Source organism: Aethalodelphis obliquidens, unplaced genomic scaffold, assembly GCF_003676395.1.
Source record: "Aethalodelphis obliquidens isolate GAN/ISIS:26980383/991018 unplaced genomic scaffold, ASM367639v1 scaffold43, whole genome shotgun sequence".
NCBI classification, from domain to species: Eukaryota; Metazoa; Chordata; class Mammalia; order Artiodactyla; family Delphinidae; genus Aethalodelphis; species Aethalodelphis obliquidens.
This window is the reverse complement of record NW_020837987.1, coordinates 10,625,016-10,644,055: the sequence shown is the minus strand read 5'-3', so window position 1 is coordinate 10,644,055 and position 19,040 is coordinate 10,625,016. Positions and strand designations below refer to the sequence as shown.

The following is a 19,040-nucleotide window of genomic DNA, read 5'->3' as shown; positions in this document are numbered from 1 at the left end:
ACAGCTAAGACATGGAAGCAACCTAAATGTCCATCGACAGATGAATGAATAAAGAAGTTGTGGTATGGAATGGAATATTACTCAGCTATTAAAAAGAATGAAATAATGCCATTTTCAGCAACATGGATGGACTTAGAGATTATCATACTAAGCGAAGTAAGCCAGACAAAGATAAATATCATATAATATCACTTATATGTGGAATCTAAAACAATGATACAAATGAACTTATTTACAAAACAGAAATAGACTCACAGACACAGAAAACAAACATGGTTATCAAAGGGGATAGTGGGTGGGGAAAAGGGAGGGAGGAGGAAGGGGGAATAAATTTGGAGTTTGGGATTAACATATAGACACTACTATATATAAGACAGATAAACAACAAGGATCTACTGTAGAGCACAGGGAACTATACCCAGTACTTTATAATAACCTATGATGGAAAAGGATCTGAAAAAGAATATATATAAAAAACTGAATCACTTTACTGTACACTTAAAACTAACACAACATTGTAAATTACCTATACTTCAATAAAAAAAAAGAATAATAATGAAAATAAAACCTAAAGAAAAAAAACATCTCTGATCCTGGGGGTGGCAGGAAATGAAACGCAACGTAACAACAATGTGGGTTTAAAAAAAAAAGAAAAGGGCTTCCCTGGTGGCGCAGTGGTTGGGAGTCCGCCTGCCGATGCAGGGGACACGGGTTCGTGCCCCGGTCCGGGAAGATGCCACATGCCGCGGAGCGGCTGGGCCCGTGAGCCATGGCCACTGAGCCTGAGCGTCCAGAGCCTGTGCTCCACAACGGGAGAGGCCACAACAGTGAGAGGCCTGCGCACCGGAAAAAAAAAAAGAATAAAACAAAGAGTTCTGGAGTCAAAGTCCTACGTTTAAATCCTGGAAAAGATACTACGCATCCATGTAATGTAGGGGTATTACAAAAAACCTCTCTGTGCCTCTCTTCAGTCATCTACACAATGAGGATAGGATATGCACCTGGCCACTCCTCGTAAACCATACCCACCACGTAGAGTTGTTCCAAGGATTCAAGGAGTAGATGGAAAGTTCTAAAAATATAGGAGTCCCTTTTTCTTGCAGCTGCAAAAAAGCAGATGATCCTTTGCATCAGAAACTGTATCTGCCAATGTCTTTTCTAACAATAACAACAAAAGAGACCTGAAAGGCATCTAGATTTTGTATATGGCTGCTCTCCTATGAAAGTCACCTGTATTTTCTGAAAGCCCTGATTCTGACATAAAATTTCTCCTTACTTAATAATTTGTTGCCCAGTTAATAATATTTTACTCACACTTGTATTAGTTTTCTAAAAAAGTATCATTTCCGGTCAATTTATTTCACTGAGGCCAGAAAAGGCTTATTGGTAAAAGCCTTTCATCCTATGTGCATGGAGATAAAGAAAAACACATAGAAAAGAAAAAGAGACAAAATAAAAATCAAGAAACATGGAAGACAGATTGAGAGGCTCCAACATTTGTCTAATAGGAGTGTAAGAAGGGAATGGAAGCAACTACAGAGAGGTTTTATTTCAAGAGATAACTGCTGAGTTCACATATAGAAATTCTGAACAGTATAAATAAAAATACATATACTCCTAAACAAATGACAGTGAAACTCAGGAAGGCAAAGGATAAATAACTAAAAACAACAACAAAAATCCTTAAAGCTCCCAGAAAGAAAATATAATTTACCTAATAAAAATGACAATTAGGTTGACAGAAACAGGGAAGCAGAATGGAGATCTAAAATATATGAATATTTCCAAAATGAAGAAAAAAAACGTGAATCTTGATTTCTATGCTCAACTAAATGGTTATTTATAGGAAAGAGGAAGAAAGACATTTTAGCTGCTTAAAAAAAGAAGAAAATTTATAACGAAATGAATCCTAAAAGAACTGATGGTAAGGAAACATGTAAATATGTTGGTAATATCTTTGTTAAAAGAAAAAATAACCTAGAACGATATGACAAATTTTGAGGGTGGTTTTAATAAAAAGTAAACCTATAACCTAGCCTGCAGTGAAAAAAAAAAAAAAAAAGGTGGTTATTTAGTCTCTATATTTTTCAGAATGAGAATACATGCTGATTAAATCTAGTGATTGTTTTGACATATATCATTTTTAAAAGTTAAAATATAAGACCACACAATTTTCAAATGAGTTGAGGGTAAATAAAAGGAATAAACTGAAGATAATAAAAGAGAATAAAAGGAATAAATGTAGAGCATAGTGATTTAAAAATAAATATTTTAAAAATATTTTACATAAATCAATGAAGTTAGAACACACAAAAATAAACTCAAAATGGATTAAAAACTTAAATATAAGACAAGACACCATAAAACTCTTTTAAAAGAGAACATAGGCAAAACATTCCCTGACATAAATCATATCAATGTTTTCCTAGGTCACTTTCCCAAGGCAATAGAAATAAAAGAAAAAAATAAACAAATGGGACCTAATCAAGTTTATAAGCTTTTGCATAGCAAGGGAAACCATAAACAAAATGAAAAGAACCTATGGAATGGGAGAAAATATTTGCAAATGATAGGACTTGATAAGGGCTTAATTTCCAAAATATACAAACAGCTCGTACAACTCAAACAACCCAATCGAAAAAGAGGTGGAAGACCCAAATAGACATTTCTTCAAAGGAGACATACAGATGGCCAATAGGCATGTGAAAAGATGCTCATCATTGCTAATTAGAGAAATGCAAATCAAAACTACAATGAGGTACCACCTCACATTGGTCAGAATGGCCATCATTAAAAAGTCTACAAATAATAAATGCTGGAGAGGGTGTGGAGAAGAGGGAACCCTTTTACATTGTTGGGGGGAATGTAATTTAGTGCAGCCACTATGGAAAACAGTATGGAGGTTCCTCGAAAAACTAAAAGTAGAGTTGCCATATGATCCAGCAATTCCACTTCTGGGCATATACCCAGACAAAACTATAATTCGAATAGATACATGCACCCCAGTGTTAGTAACAGCACTATTTACAATAGCCAAGCTTATGGAAACAACCTAAATGTCCACTGACAAATGAATGGATAAAGAAGATGTAGTATACATATATACAATGGAATATTACTAAGCCATTAAAAAGAATGAAATAATGCCATTTGCAGCAACATGGATGGACCTAGAGATTATCATACTAAGCGAAGTCAGAAAGACAAATACCATACGATATCACTTATATGTGAAATCTAAAACACGACACACATGAACTTATCTACGAAACAGAAACAGACTCACAGACATAGAGAACAACTTGTGGTTGCCAAGGGGAAGGGGGCTGAGGGAGGGAAGTATTGGGAGTTTGGGATTAACAGAGGCAAACTATTATATATAGGATGGATAAACAACAAGGTCCTCCTGTATAGCACAGGAAACTATATTCAATATCCTGTGATACACATAATGGAAACGAATATGAAAAAGAATATAACTGAGTCACTCTGCTGTACAGCAGAAATTAACACAACATTGTACATCAACTATACTTCAATAAAATTTTTTTAATATTTTAAAACATATTTTAAAGTAAATAAAACATTTTATATTTTAAAAAATATTTTAAAAACACATGTACGTGTGGTAGAAAAACACATGTACATATTAACAAGCAATTAAACATTCTCAGGTGTAGTCAACAGACAACTGATCTTTTTCCTAGCGGTAATTTACTAAGTGAAGGAAACCTGATTAACTGAAAACAGATGACGGACCAACAAAGACCTTTCAGTAGTGTGTACCTGGGGCTATGCTGTGAGGGGCCAAGAGGTCCGTCCTTCCTCCCGTTTCCGAATTCAGGACTGGCGAAGAAAAGGATGTGGTGGAAGAGCACGACTGTATCCGTCTCCCGGATACACTGCCGCGGGACGTCCCCAGGCACTAGCGCGGGGTGACTCGGTGCTTCCTAAAAAACGAGATCAGTAAAAGCTCGGGAAAAGCTCGGGAAGGGCTGTCTCCCGATGTCTGACAGAAGGACCGTGCCATCGCTCCTCGCTCTCTCCCTTCACTCGGGCGTCCAGTCAAAAGGGCGCTCGTGAGAAAATGAACTGCGTCAACAGCAAGAGCCAACCCGTTATGTGACACCAGCGTTCGAAGCTGTTGACACGTATGGTCTCACTCGATTCTAATCACAACCCTACCCAGTAGTGACCGTCTCTCCCGCTGTCTTCCAGAGGAGGAAAGTAGGACGCACGGATAATCAACAACTCGCCGTATATTGTACCGACAGAAGTAGCAGCTCTGCTTGGTAAGCGGGGGAGAACAGAAGGATGCCGCACTTGCGCCCTCCACCTCTCAGCCTCCGCCGGCGGCCGCGACTTCTCCATCCTAAGACAGTCGGCTAGGTAGCGACTAGTCCCACGCTCAGGCCGAAAAGGCTCGCAGGGGTCTTGGGGGTGCAGGGCCGACTCACCTCCCGGATCGAAAAAATGGTGGCTGCCTCGCTTTCCCGGAGCGGAAGTGCCTCTGACTACACAGCGCTCGGAACTACACTTCCCAGAAGCCCCGGAGACACGCCACAGCCCCTCGTTTCCGGATAGAGTCCAGGGGAATACACTTCCCAGAGCCCAAAGAAGAGGAAGGGCTGTGTCCTCCCCGTTGGAGCTTTAAAACAAAACAAAACAACCCCAAACTCTTGGGAGTTCTCGGCCAACGACTTCCAGGATCCCCTTCGTGTGAAGCAGTTCTCTGACGCCGGTAGAGCTTAGCTTTATCTCACTGACAAACAAAACATGATAAATATTTGAAGAGTCAGAATCTTAAAAGACTGAAAGAAACAGATGAGTGTAATAGAACTGTACCCCCTCTACCAGAGGAAAAAAAGGGGGGGAGAAGGGAAATGATAGGCTTAAAATGCAGTTTTAGGCGATTTTTAGATGAGTGAAAGACCCAAAAAATGCACCAGGGGCAGATTGTATTGTCGATTTCCACTATTGTTAACAGAACAGTCAAATAATTCAGAACTTGGCTGCTGAGGACAACACCACATGGAGTGAAAAGACAAGCTTCAGCATGCACTGTGTGATCAATTTCTCAAATCAGGGCCATTGTAATCAATCCTCAGGGAGTTTCTTAACTTGAAAGACAAGCACGTTGTTGTTAATTAGGTGTTTATACAATTGTCACTACAAAGACTGTTGTTTGTTCAAATATATTGATGGAAGAAATTTGCACATACTGAGGTATGGGGAAGTCATTCTGGCTTTTACGTAATTTAACTTTACACTTTACGCTAACTAAAACAGCCTGTTTTGTGGCTTAGTAAACATACATCTGCTTTAACCATTAAGGAAAAGGGTGCAGGACTTCCCTGGTGGTCCAGTGGTTAAGAATCCACCTGCCAATGCAGGGGACATAGGTTCGAGCCCTGGTCTGGGAAGATCCCACATGCCGCGGAGCAACTAAGCCCGTGTGCCACAACTACTGAGCCTGTGCTCTAGAGCCTGCGAGCCACAACTACTGAGCCCGCACACCACAACTACTGAAGCCTGAGTGCCTAGAGCCCGTGCTCCGCAACAAGAGAAGCCACTGCAGTAAGAAGCCCGCACACCGCAACGTACAGTAACCCCCGCTCGCCGCAACTAGAGAAAGCCCACGCACAGCAACAAAGACCCAATGCAGCCATAAATAAATAAATAAATAATAAAAATATATTATTTTAAAAAAATAAAAAGTGTGCAGTGTCCAGAAGTAAAGAATGCCTGTTTTGAAGAGAGAAAAATGCCTCCCTCTCTGGGATGTCAATGCTAGCTTTCCTTCAATGATAAGGCTCCCTGGAGCTGAGGCCATGCTGACTCGTAATGTGAGTGCTAATGTCTTTTTTGAAACCTTGAAAGAATATACTCCTGTCATGTTTGATGTTCTTTGTTCTGACAAGATATAAAACTGCTGAAAACTATGCTTCTTTGGAACAGTTCCTCAGAGCTATCTGAGAGGCTGCCTCCCAAGCTACAGTCTTCAGTTTGGCTCAAATAAAACTCTCATCTATTCTTATTATAGGTTGATTATTTCCATTAACAGTATGACAGAATTGATGTTTCAAAGAAATGAGACTGGAGAGAAGAGAGGAATACCTAAAACTATCCATATATCCATGACAATATATTTTTGCATTTCTCATTTCTGAACATATATTCCTTTTTCTGTTATTCTTAGCAGCTATCTCTTATGGAGCACTTAGTGTGTGCCAGGGACTACTCCCAACTCTTTAGACTCCGGGATCTCACTTCATCTTCACAACTTTTTTTAGGTAAATACTATTATTTCCTCTATTTTACAGTTTACAACAGAGCCAGAGGCAGAGAGAGTTAAGTAATTTGCCCATGTTACTAAATTAGTAAGTACTAGAGCCAGGTTTCAAAATTTGGCATTTGACAACCACAGCCTGAGAGGTAACCATTACACTAACCACATCTTTTATAATCAACATGAACAGAATGTTTAACTTCAATCAATTTTTTCTCCTTCCTGATGCCAGAAAGCTGTAGCCTAACATGGAAATTCAATCCTTTTCACATGCGTGTCTATCCAGTGCCCTTAAGGGAAGGTCCAAATACTTTGGCCAGCCTCACAAACAGGAATCTTCCATATGCTTGTTTCCCTCTTCAAATCTGCTTTCCACACTACATGTCCAGCCATGGTGAATCGCTTGTACTCCTACAAAAAGCTTTTTTGTATCTGCTGTTCCTTCTTGTCATATACTGCTGCTCTCTTCACTGCTAGGTCATAGCTTAAATATTCCCTGCTCCAGTAAGACTTCTTGTGAGTTCTTGTCTTGCAGACTAATACAAACCATGTATGATAACCACGATCACAGACTTGGACTCAGGCTGCCTAGGTTAAAATACTCGTTCTGCCACTTACTCTGTGAACTCTGTCCCTTCTTCTTCATTTGTAAAATGGAAATAATAATAGGATTGATGTGAGGAAGATACATGTAATAAATACATGTAAAAGCACTGGAAACTCTGCCTGGCTCACGACCACCTACAAGTTAGCAAATATTCTCAGATGATAAACACAGGACACATAAATTAGAGACAGTTGGTTTCTAAATAAGTTTTCTTTAGATCATTAAAATATTATCAATAATTAATGTATATCAACTTTTGAATGCTGTGGAAAAAATTAGTAGATACTGCAACCCATTGAAAGTGAGATAAAGGATCACTAAAGTTTATAGTTTTCTCCTTTACTGTTTCCTAAGTCCATTTCAGGAATTTTGAATAAAATCTAACTGAGCTGCAGGCCTCTGTTTCAGGATATTGGGCAGCTACACCAGCCACAAATACTGAAGAATTTCTCCCTGCCAGTCTTTGGTGCTAAGTACACTTTAAAGAATATGACATTCTCCCTGAAACAAAGTAGCACACAGCCAAAGGGAGAAACAGATCAGAAACCAAGATTAGAAGATTGGACTGTTTCAAGTCAAACTTCAAAATAGAGAAACCAAATTCATAATTATTCCTCTCCAACTTTCAATGTTTCTATGTCCCTAAACTTTCTTACCTACATAACTACCATCCTCCTGGCTGCCAGGAATGAAAACCGTGAAGTTAACAGTTGCTTTCCTTTGCTCTTCATATATAATCAATTTATGTTCATGCATTTTCAATTCTAGTGACTCCATGATTGGGGTTTGTTTTTAGTTTAAATTATTCCATCTTCTCTTCCTCCCAATCTCCCCAAAAGTATTTTGTGTGTGAAGGGGAATGGACACAATTAGATAGGGAAAACTTTGACAAGGGTTGCAGACGACTGATGGGGTGGTGGGCAGGTTTCATTACACTATTTTCTCTGTTTTGTGTATGTTTGGGCCTTTCCTTAATAAAAATTTAGGAAGAAATACCATGAGTAGTACAGCTCCAATGCAAAATGCATTAAAAATTTTAACAGTGTTATCTCTAAACCTTGAGATTATGGGTAATTTCGTTTCTCTCCTTTTTACAGTTCTGTATTTCCTAATCTCTCTATAGTGGGCATACATTCCTTTTATAATGAGGATATAAATTACAAAGCCCCAAACCACTTCCAAACCTGATAGAAAAAAAGACTTCTTTAAACCATTCACATGACTATTTCTGATGATTTTTTTTTTTTAAAGTACAAAAGTACAGCATAGATATTAAAAACCCAGATTTGAGACTTCAACTCCTCAGGTTCAAATGGTAGTTCTGCCTCTTACTAGCTATTAAGTCTTGGGCAAATAAGATAAACTCACAAGAGTAAATTTTTTTAAAAAAAGAATTTTTCCTTGTCCAAAGGGTCTGTTTTTCCTGTCCTTTTTCTTAGAGCAACTCCATAAAAAACCCAGGGCTTTTGGATCCTTTCTTTAACTTTTCCATATGCATGAAAATCTTGTTAGAGGCTAAGGAAGCCTCTTACCAAGTTTACAACCCAGAATCGTTTTTCAAAGTCCTGGGGTTTTTCCCTTTAGAATGTAAACATCTTAGAAAATAACCCAGCGTCCCAGTCACTGTGGGAGTGTAACAAAGGTGCGTTTCAGTGAGTTGTAAATCTGCTAGCAGGGGAGATCAGATATATTTTATTATTTCTTCAGAGAAAGTCAATTAACAAAACATTCCCAAGTAAATTTAAGATGAATTTATCAAAGAATTTGCAGTAAATGGGGGCAGTCACTTCCTCTTATAGGAAAATAAGATACCGTTAACCTTGAGAATGTATGTACCAAGTCGTCAAAAATAGACTAGCACGTAATTGCTTGACTGTATAAATAGCGTTAAATTTCTTCCTCTGTAATCTATTTCCACAGATTATCTACAACACTGTACTCTGGAAATGCTTATTCAGTAATAAGATTGCTTTCTTTTCGACACTGTGTAGAGAGGACTTTGTGTGTTAGCCGGGTGCTTTATTTCCCCCCAAAAATACCTCCGTTTCCTTATCTGTTAAAAAAAAAAGAAAAAAAGCCTAATAGCTTTACCTACCTCATAGGGCTGTTGCGGTCATTTAATGAAGTTAATTTGTATAAAATGATAAGGGACTTACCAATGATTAATGACACTAGTGATGAGGATGAGACCAAGACAGATTAAGTAACTCACATAATGTTATACCCCTAGGAAGTGGCAGAGCTGACTGGTAGGAGAGGGAAGCCAGCTGGAGTGACGGGAGACCTTCAAACCAGGCGACGAGCGACTTGGGCTGCCCCCAACACACGGGAGGCTCAACGGTGGGGAACACAAACTTCCCCCAATCCCGTACTCTGTAGCCGGCAGCAGCTTCTCTTACTCTCCCCGAGGACGAGGGCCAGGGCCTCGCTGGCTCCCCGCCCAGGCTTGGAGAGCCCAGGCTTGGAGGGGCCCCGGGGATTGTAGACCCATTTACCTGAGGGGAAGGTGGGCAGCAGCCCACCTCTCCTACAGCGAAAGCGCCGCCTTCCCACTAGAGGGAGCCCGTTGACCACTTCCCAGAATTCCCTAGCCCTGCCGTCCAGAAGCGGAAGTGCTCTGGGCTGCACGGACCTCAGACTACACCTCCCAGAATGCCCGAGAGAAACTGCGGCCACGGTCCCGCCCTCTAAAGAGGAAGTACTTCCTAGTACGCTGAGCTTCTAGGCACTGAGTTGAGTTGTTGTAGAGGGTTCCTGAAACACTCAGGCTAGAGGAATTTTAAGAGCTATTTTTTTGTTGTTGTTGTTATAAAATTGCTTTAATTCAGTTCTCTCCGTATTACAAGCCGGCAGCGGCCTGCCATGCTCCTTACAATACTGAGCCTGTAATTGCTGTTATCAAAATATACATCTGTGTCACCATTAAAAAAACCGCAATTGCTGCCCCTTACGCCTTACAACAAGAAATGCCAGCGCGGAGTGTGGCAAAGTTGTCCAATTTGGCGCTGCTACTGTCTTTCTTGGTGGCTCCTACCCATTCTGTTATTGAAAGCTAAGCATCACTTTAGCCATGGTCAAGGGGCTTGAGAGGAGGTCAGGGTAGGGAGAAGAGGAGTCTGTAGTAAAACCTTAAAGAGCTGCCTATAGGAATAAGGATAAAAGGGTAATGGATCGCCTTTGGGGGAGACTGAAACCAAACTCCAAATTACCTCAATTACTTGAAATTGGATTAGAGTGAAGCTTTTTTGTTAGTATCTTCAAGCATCTAAAGGAAACAAATGAAAACTCTCTAGGGGAGAGAGCATCATCATAGGCTTCAAATTATTTCTATAATTTAAAAACATATTAATATTGGACAAAGTAGTCCTTGAAGAAAAAAGCATTATAAGATATACAAAGAAACAATAAGTTTCAAATTATCATGAATAACAGCTTCACATAATGTAAAAGCAAACTTGAAAAAGCAAAATTGACAGAAGCACAAGGAGAAAAGCAAAATTCTCAGTTAGAATGGGAGTTTTCAATACATATTTAGGAAGAAATGTGGAACTTTAAAAGCATATACTAAAACAGAAGAGAAGCTGAATCTGAAAATTAAAACATCCCCCTCGGGAATTTAATAAACAAATGACAAAAAAATACAGTAAGTATATGGAAGGAAATGAGACTCATGAAATAGAAAACAAAATAAGTGGATTTTTTTAAAAAATGGCCAAAAGAACATTCTGTGACTAAAACAATAAAATTGACAAAGTCCAGTAACAGTGATCAAGAAAAAGAAGACAGAAATGGCATTATTACCAATTTCAGAAGTTAAAAAGGGAACATCACTAAAGATTTTAACAGAACATTTTGAGGAATATTATAATGATAAATTTGAAAATGTATGTGAAATGGTTATAAATTCCTAGAGCGATCACATTTAAAACTAAAATAAAATTACACAAAAATTACACATAATACCTAGTGATAAAATGTTGAAATTTTTACCTCCAAGAATGAAAATCAGGAGCATTCCCTGGCAGTCCAGTGGTTAGGACTCTGTGCTTCCTCTGCAGCGGGCCCGGGTTTGATCCCTGGTTGGGGAACTAAGATCCTGTAAGCCACAGCCTACTGATGGTAATGCTCTTAGCTACAAATGCCTGAGGCACTCATCTGGGCTCCGAATTACTCACACAGAGCCCCACAGACATTTCCCCCACTGGGGCCAGTGTTGTGGCTGGGCCAGCCTTTATGGTTCTTATTATTATCACAAGACACACTTCAGCAAAAAACCATTAGGGAAATCATTGGGCTTCCCTGGTGGTGCAGTGGTGAAGAATCCACCTGCCAATGCAGGAAACACGGGTTTGAACCCTGGTCCAGGAATATCCCACGTGCCACGGAGCAACTAAACCCGTGCGCCACAACTACTGAGCCTGCGAGCCACAACTACTGAAGCCCATGTGCCTAGAGCCTGTGCTCCACAACAAGAGAAGCCACCGCGATGAGAAGCCTGCGCATTGCAACAAAGAGTAGCCCCGCTCGCCGCAGCTAGAGAAAGCCCATGCACAGCAACAAAGACCCAATGCAGCCAAAAATAAAATAAATAAAATAAATAAATTTAAAAAAACATTAGAGAACTTTGAAAAACAAGATCTATTACTCACAGATACTCTCTACTTTCTACCTTGCTGTGTGGCCTTTGGGCATGCAGAAGTCGCTGATCTTATACCATGTTCCCGTTAAAAGTTCCACTTCGGTAGCTGGATATGCCTGGATTCTCAGAATTCCTACGTGGTAGAGAGAGCTCGGCCCTGGGGCCCTGCCTTTATTAGGCTTCAGGGGTGGGGTGTGTGGGGTTTCACGCAGGTTCAGTCATTATTGTGAAACATAAGAGTGAGAATTAAGGTGTGGGAGAGTGGAGGCAGGTTCTCTCAAGTGGTCAGGTATCTAGATTGCCAGGGGCTTCTGAAATGGGAACTTCATGGGTGTGGGTGGCCTAGTGGTTATCCACTTGTGGTTATCCTTATCTGGTTGCTTTGCTAGCAGCTGTGTCATACAGCGGCAATATGTTTATACAAAATGGATGTCTTTTCATAAATCGTAGTAATATTCTCTTAGGTCAGTCCCCCAAGGCAATAGAAATAAAAGAAAAAAATAAACAAATGGGACCTTAATCAACCTTATAAGCTTTTGCACAGAAGAGGAAACCATAAACAAAATGAAAAGACAACCTACAGACAGGGAGAAAATATCTGCAAATAATGCAACCGAAAAGGGCTTAATTTCAAAAATATACAAACAGCTCATACAACTCAATAACAAAAAAAAAAGAAAAAGAAAAAAAAAAAACCAAAACAACCCAATCAAAGCATAGGCAGAAGACCTAAATAGACACTTCTCCAAAGAAGACATACAGATGGCCAATAGGCCCATGAAAAGATGCTCAACATCACTAATTATTAGAGAAATGCAAATCAAAACTACAATGAGGTATCACCTCACACCGGTCAGAATGGCCATCATCAAAAAGTCTACAAATAATAAATGTTGGAGAGGGTGTGGAGGAAAGGGCAACTCTCCTACACTGTTGGTGGGAATGTACATTGGTGCAGCCACTGTGTAAAACAGTATGGAGGTCCCTTAAAAAACCTAAAAATAGAGTTACCATACAATCCAGCAATCCCACTCCTGGGCATATATCAGAGAAAACTCTAATTCAGAAAGATACATGCACCCCATTGTTCACAGCACTATTTACAGTAGCCAAGACATGGAAGCAATCTAAATGTCCATCAACAGATGAATGGATAAAAAAGATGTGATAGGGCTTCCCTGGTGGTGCAGTGGTTGAGAGTCTGCCTGCCGATGCAGGCGACACGGGTTTGTGTCCCGGTCCGGGAAGATCCCACGTGCCACGGAGCGGCTGGGCCCATGAGCCATGGCTGCTGAGCCTGCGCATCTGGAGCCTGTGCTCTGCAACGGGAGAGGCCACAACAGTAAGAGGCCCGCGTACCACCAAAAAAAAAAAAAAAAAAGATGTGATATATATATATGTATATATACACACACACACACACACACACACACATATACACAATGGAATACTACTCAGCCATAAAAAAGAACGAAATAATGCCATTTGCAGCAACATGGATGGACATACAGATTATCATATTAAGTGGAGTAAGTCAAAAAGAGAAAGACAAATCACAAGATATCACTTATATGGGGTCTCTAAAAAAATGATACAAATGAACCTATTTAAAAAACAGAAACAGACACAGAGAACAAACTTACAGTTACCAAAGGGGAAAGGGGGGGAGGGATAAATTAAGAGTTTGGGATTAACAAACTACCATATATAAAAGAAATAAACAAGGTCCTACTTTATAGCACAGGGAACTATATTTACCTTGTAATAAACTATAATGGAAAAGAATATGAAAAATGATATATATATATATAACTGAATAACCTTGCTGTACACCAGAAACTAACACAACATTGTATATCAACTATACTTCAATTAAAAAACAGAAAAAAATAGATGTCTTTTTAAATGGATGTCTTGGCAATCAAAAGCTTAATGTCAGGCATTTACACTACAGGGTTCAATACCAGTCAGGGTTCACTTAGGAAAGCCACGTCACTATGATTTTAGAGATAAGGGAATTTTAAAATAGGAATTAGACCATACACAAATGTGGAAGGAGAAATCAGAGCTTGTCGGAATTCTGAGAATGCAGGCATATCTAAGCGGAAGTATGGTACGAGATCGGTGAATTCTGTGAACACAAGCCCAATTGCCACAATTCGTTTTTTGTAAAATGACTTCCCGGGTCACAAGCAATGATGGATGGAATACAATGACAGAGAATAAAGCATTCTGTAAGGTCCACAGATGGTACTTTTATCAGAAGCGCTGGAAGAGGAAAGGCAGTTCCATATCTACAGCAACTGGTTTTTCCACTGAAAAGAAAGTGCTGTCCCTTCCATGATGGGAGCGGTCTCATGTAATCAAATTCCCAGCAGGGTTGGGGAGTCTCCTTTGGAGAACAGCACCCAAATCTTCCTCCTCATTCAACTGATCACACAGAACTCCTCATGAGGTCACAGGCATGGGCTGTGAGATGGGAGTCGCTGTAGAAGGAACTGGAGCTCTGGGAATTTGAGCCACTTGCTTGTGCAACTCACTTGTGACTCTGAGCCCAGTCTCATACGTATCACTTCCACTAGATGATGAAGTGCTGCTGGTATGCCCAAATTTATGACTTCACTGCATAACTTTCTGACTCATGGCCATGTATTTAGTTTTCACTAGGGACCAATAAAGCCAGAAGCTGCTTTCACAGGAGTAATGTCACATGCAGAGGATGACATAGCTCTGCTCCCCAAATCCTAAATATTTGTGTTGTGATCTCCATGCAGCATCCCTACCTGTCACAGACACTGCCTACATTACCAGGTACAAGCAACACAGACATTATCAGGGATCATAAAATTATTTTGGTAAAGACCCATGCAGCAAATGGTTTAGGCTTTGCAGACCAATCTTGGTCACAACTACTCAACTCTGCCATTTCAGCACGAAAGCACCCGTAGGCAATATATAAGAGTGGTCATGGTTGTTCCAATAAAATCTTATTTACAGAAACAAGTGGCAGCCAGATTTGACCCATGGATTGTAGTTTGCCAATCCTTGAACTACACTGTGAAACAAGATTGGACAGTGATGTAGCCCGGAGCTGGGTCAATAAAAATGTATTGATAGCCCTACCAGATGAAACTGAACTTCAATGGATGATATTTGCTAATAGGTATAGAGAAAAAAAAGCACATGTCAGTTCAGTAGCTGCATATGAGGTGCCAGCAGATGCGTTCTCTAGCAATAAAGCCACATCTGGAGCTGCAAATGGCATTAACTCCTAGTTAAGTATACAATAATCCCATGTCATTCTTCAAGATTCACCTGTCTTCTGCACAGGTCAAATGAGTGAACTGAATGGGAATATGATGGAAATCATGACCCCTGCAGCTTTCAGGATACTGCTAGTGGCACTAATCTCTTCAGTCCTTCCAGTAATATAATACTGCTTTTGGTTGTCTGTTTTAGTACGTACAAGACAGTTATCATGTTCACTTGCCCATTCTTATCAAAATTGCCCTTGTACCATGGGCTAGAGAACCAAGGTGAGGATTCTGCCAGCTGGTTATTCCAATTGCAACTCTGCATTCTGGAACTTGGTAAATAACCAGAGGATGAGTGCAGGGATCCGTTTAGACCAGCTCATGTGGATGGACCCAAGCAAAAACATCCCTTAATTATTTGTCACTTATAAGTCCCTGTACTAACCAGTAAACCACAATGCCATTTGGGGGTCCAGGAGTTAATGTCAGCTCTAGTGTCTAGTGCTTCCTTCATCTTCTGGTGATTTCCACTTACCTAATGCACAACCTCCATAAAATGTGGCTGGAAGTCATGTTGAAGAAGTCTAGGGATGATTTATGGTATCGGTAGTATACCAGGGTATATCCTCCCTCAAGGGGACCGGCCTGCCCTTCCTTCAAGATGCTCTGGAAATGGGAGCTGACTCATGTTATGGAATTGGCCGAGGGACCACAACTCTCATGTTGATTCAGGTCAGACATGTTCATCAGACCTAGAGCTTTTCTCCTGATTCAAATCAAGCAGGGTATTAGTAGACTTCCCATTTATTTCAGCCCTAGAGATAGCACATGAGCAAATGTAAAAAATCTCTGTGTACCAAACCATTCTAATGATCCCTTTCATTTTGCTGTTCATTGTGAAAAACACGCTCACTTTATCTCTGCCAATGAAGTGTTTCCACTTGACCAATGATGCCCCACGATCCCATTAGCCTCACTGAATTTAGGGAGCCCATTATGACGACATAATTTCCCTCTCTCATTCCTGGCCTGCAGAGAAGAGTAGCTACAGAGCATTCCAAGACTGCTAACGCTCCCCTCACCAATACGTTTCTTAAACCTCTGGCAAAGGAAGTGTCCTCTGAGCCCTCCCAGGGCACATAGGGGCTTTGGGTGAGCAGATCTTATGTGATAAATCCACTCCAGCGGTCTGGCATTCCTATGCCTTTGTAAACCTTCTATAGCGGTGGTTCTCAGCTGGGGACACTTTTGGTCCCCCCTCCCAGGAAACATGAGGCAGTGTCTTGAGACTTTTTTAAGGAGCTGTGTTATGAATGAGCCCCACGTGGCTGGTGCACACGGAGGTATCAAGGCACGTTTTTTTTTTGTTTTTTTTTTGCGGTACGCAGGCCTCTTACTGTCGTGGCCTCTCCCGCTGCGGAGCACATGCTCCGGACGTGCAGGCTCAGAGGCCATGTCTCATGGGCTCAGCCGCTCCGCGGCACGTGGGATCTTCCTGGACCGGGGCATGAACCCGTGTCCCCTGCATCGGCAGGCAGACTCTCAACCACTGCGCCACCAGGGAAGCCCTCAAGGCACCTTTTATTGTCACAACTAGGGTGGCAGGGAAGAATATGTGCCACTGGCCCATCTTACATTGCACAGGACAGCTCCCAACAACAAAGAGCTATCCAGTTCAAAATGTCAGTCATGCCAACGTCAAGAAATTTTGCTACAACATACTTAGAAAGTTCTGGCATTTTGACTTTAGCATACGCTAACTTTGGGTACAGGTTTCAGTCATTTGAGCAAACTGTTGAAGGCATTCCCAGGTACCCAAGCTAACATGCTGAGTCTGGAATGGGTGTTGAATGCACTCCTATCAACAAATCCAGCCTAATCCAATATTACATTACTTCCACCTGCTTCAATACCTACAAAGTTCACAATCACACATTATTTCTGAGGTTTCTATTGATATAAATTATAAAATTCCTTATTTTAGCAGATACAGTGTCTCCTCATGGTCATACTTTATACCCGGTGGGTACCCACCCCTTCCCTGCTCCCTTCCCCATTTCAAGGACTCTAGTCTGATTACTAGGTCTAGAAATACGAAAGGTAGTGGAGGCAAGTCTTGAGGATCTACAGTCCCCTGCAAGTAAACTATCTCAGAGTAGAGGCAGACTTTCTTCTAATAGCACAGGAAGCTCAACTAAGAGGTCACAGGTCAGAGGTCATAGGCCTCAGCTTTGTTGGAATCTGCCCATATATTTCCACCTCAAATTTCCAGGATTCTACTCCTTCCCACTGATGCCCTATGACATTAAGAGAATCTATAAGGTTGTGAATCAATGTGTTGTCATTCAGCCACTGACTGAATTTGACTTTGGATCCCCTTTAAAAAAAAAAAGGAAGGAAAGAAAGAAATGCTGATTATAACAAGTCCCCCAGAGTGTTGCTATGTAGCCAAGCTCAAAGCTAAGACAGAAAATCCCCAGCGGTAAAAATAGATTTCGAGCTCAAGCTATCAAGTGGGAGTTGAAACTGAAGGCCCTACAAAGGCCAATGGAACTGGATACAAAGCTAAAGATTTAGTCTTTAGCATAGATGGGAGTCAAGGTTAGTTAGAGGAAGCTATGCACTGGGAGTGAGTAGTGTACTCAACACTAAGAATGGAAGAGCAGCTCTTTCATTGAATGTGAAGAAAGAAACAGGTAGTCCCTAGTTGCTACCACTGTCTTTGAACCAAACTAAAGAACAAGGTCAACCAGAAGGGCAGATATGAGAATCAAAAAGGAAACCTCTCTGGAATCCTCACTGAACCAAGTCTAAGTTCTGCTCTACTTGTGGTCTTTCACTTACAGAGACAAACCTTTTGGGCTTACCACAGGGATCGACAGACTTTTTCTCTGAAGGGCCAGAAAGTAAATACTTTAGGCTTTGTGGGCCACAGTGCTCGTCACAACCACTAAACACTGTCAGCACAATGGGAAACATTCAAAGATGGTAAATAAATGGATGGGCCAATAAAGAGATTTTATGTTCCAATAAAGAGCTTTTATGTTCCAATAAAGCTTTAAAGGCAATGAGCCAGATTGGGCTCACAGGAGGTAGTTTTCCAGTCCTTGACTTAACTCACTAAACTACAAATTACCTTGAGAGTTGGTGGGCTACCCTGATATCTACCAAACAAAACAAAACAAAACATGAAAGGCCTAGGATTTCTGACATCTAATGCAATGCAATTTGCAGTAGCATGGACTTTACATACACATGTGAAGGTGTGGTCTAGGAAACCAATCTTGGAAACCTGCCTCTCACATTAGATATACCTTTTGCTGAGTAAAGCCCTTTAACCAAGTAAGTGTTAAACATCAGTGACATGACTAAGAAGTAGGAAATGGTATGCAAACCTCCTCCTTAACAACTTGTTCCCATCATTCTCGGTTTCTTCCCTATGCACATTTTTCCTTAGGGAATCGTTGATAAATTTTACCTCTAAAACTTACCTATTTCCACTCTCTATCTTCAGGATTTGCCCAATCACTGTTACTTCGTAAACAATTAAAAAAAATTTGGGGGGGGGGGTAAATTCTTTTTTTCCCACAGCTAATGGTTTTCTGTGTCATAGTGTCTGGAATGACCCAACTACTTCCCCAGTCAGACCAAGCACTTGAAAGGACAAGCTGGTACCCCAGGCTCTCCATCCATTCACCCAGTAAGGAAGTCTGACGGGGAGAACTAGGATGTGTAAATTTCTACTGTTGGAATTAAAACAGAATATTCTGGGCTGCATGGATTTATGCTAAACTTCAAATGCATTAATTATAAATATACAGTTACACTGACTAATATTCTGTATCTCTGAATAACCATATAAATTTTTTCTTTTTATAACTGATTTCTAGAGGTCTATTCCTTAATTTTGTCCATATATATACACCTCATGATGATAGGATTTCTTACTGAGGGATTAATATGTTCTTAGTAATTTTTAATATATTTTACATTATTTTACTACCTATGTTACTATAAAAATAACAGTATTTTATTGGAAAATTGATGCTCAATGAAAAATTTAAAATATGGAAGTTAAATGTGGAAAAAATCCCTGAAAATCTTGCCACTGTTTACATAAGGGTGAATATCCCTTTACAGATGATAGGATGCATTAACACACACACATACGTGTTTGATTAAGGTATGTGATGTACCTAAAATACATTAAACTGTTACATGCTTCTGTCATTAAGTTTATGCCATCATTTT

The 19,040-nt window shown here is 40.4% G+C and overlaps 1 protein-coding gene across 5 annotated transcripts in view; it reads right to left on the bottom strand.

The window, feature by feature from the left end:
* LOC113605974 (zinc finger protein 227) overlaps window positions 1-19,040 on the bottom strand; it is an 88,136-nt gene that overhangs the window by 10,533 nt on the left and 58,563 nt on the right. Inside the window, exons 1-2 of one of the 5 annotated variants that reach the window (XM_027079754.1) lie at window positions 4,458-5,086; window positions 3,787-3,950 (exon numbers count right to left, since the gene is read on the bottom strand). The exons of 1 other annotated variant lie outside the window; for it this stretch is intronic. Coding sequence is in view for 1 of the 4 variants with exons in the window: in XM_027079751.1 (XP_026935552.1) it covers window positions 1,002-1,023 (22 nt within the window). In the remaining 3 variants the exon portion in view is untranslated. 3 more of the 5 variants (XM_027079753.1, XM_027079751.1, XM_027079752.1) reach the window with 3 other exon arrangements.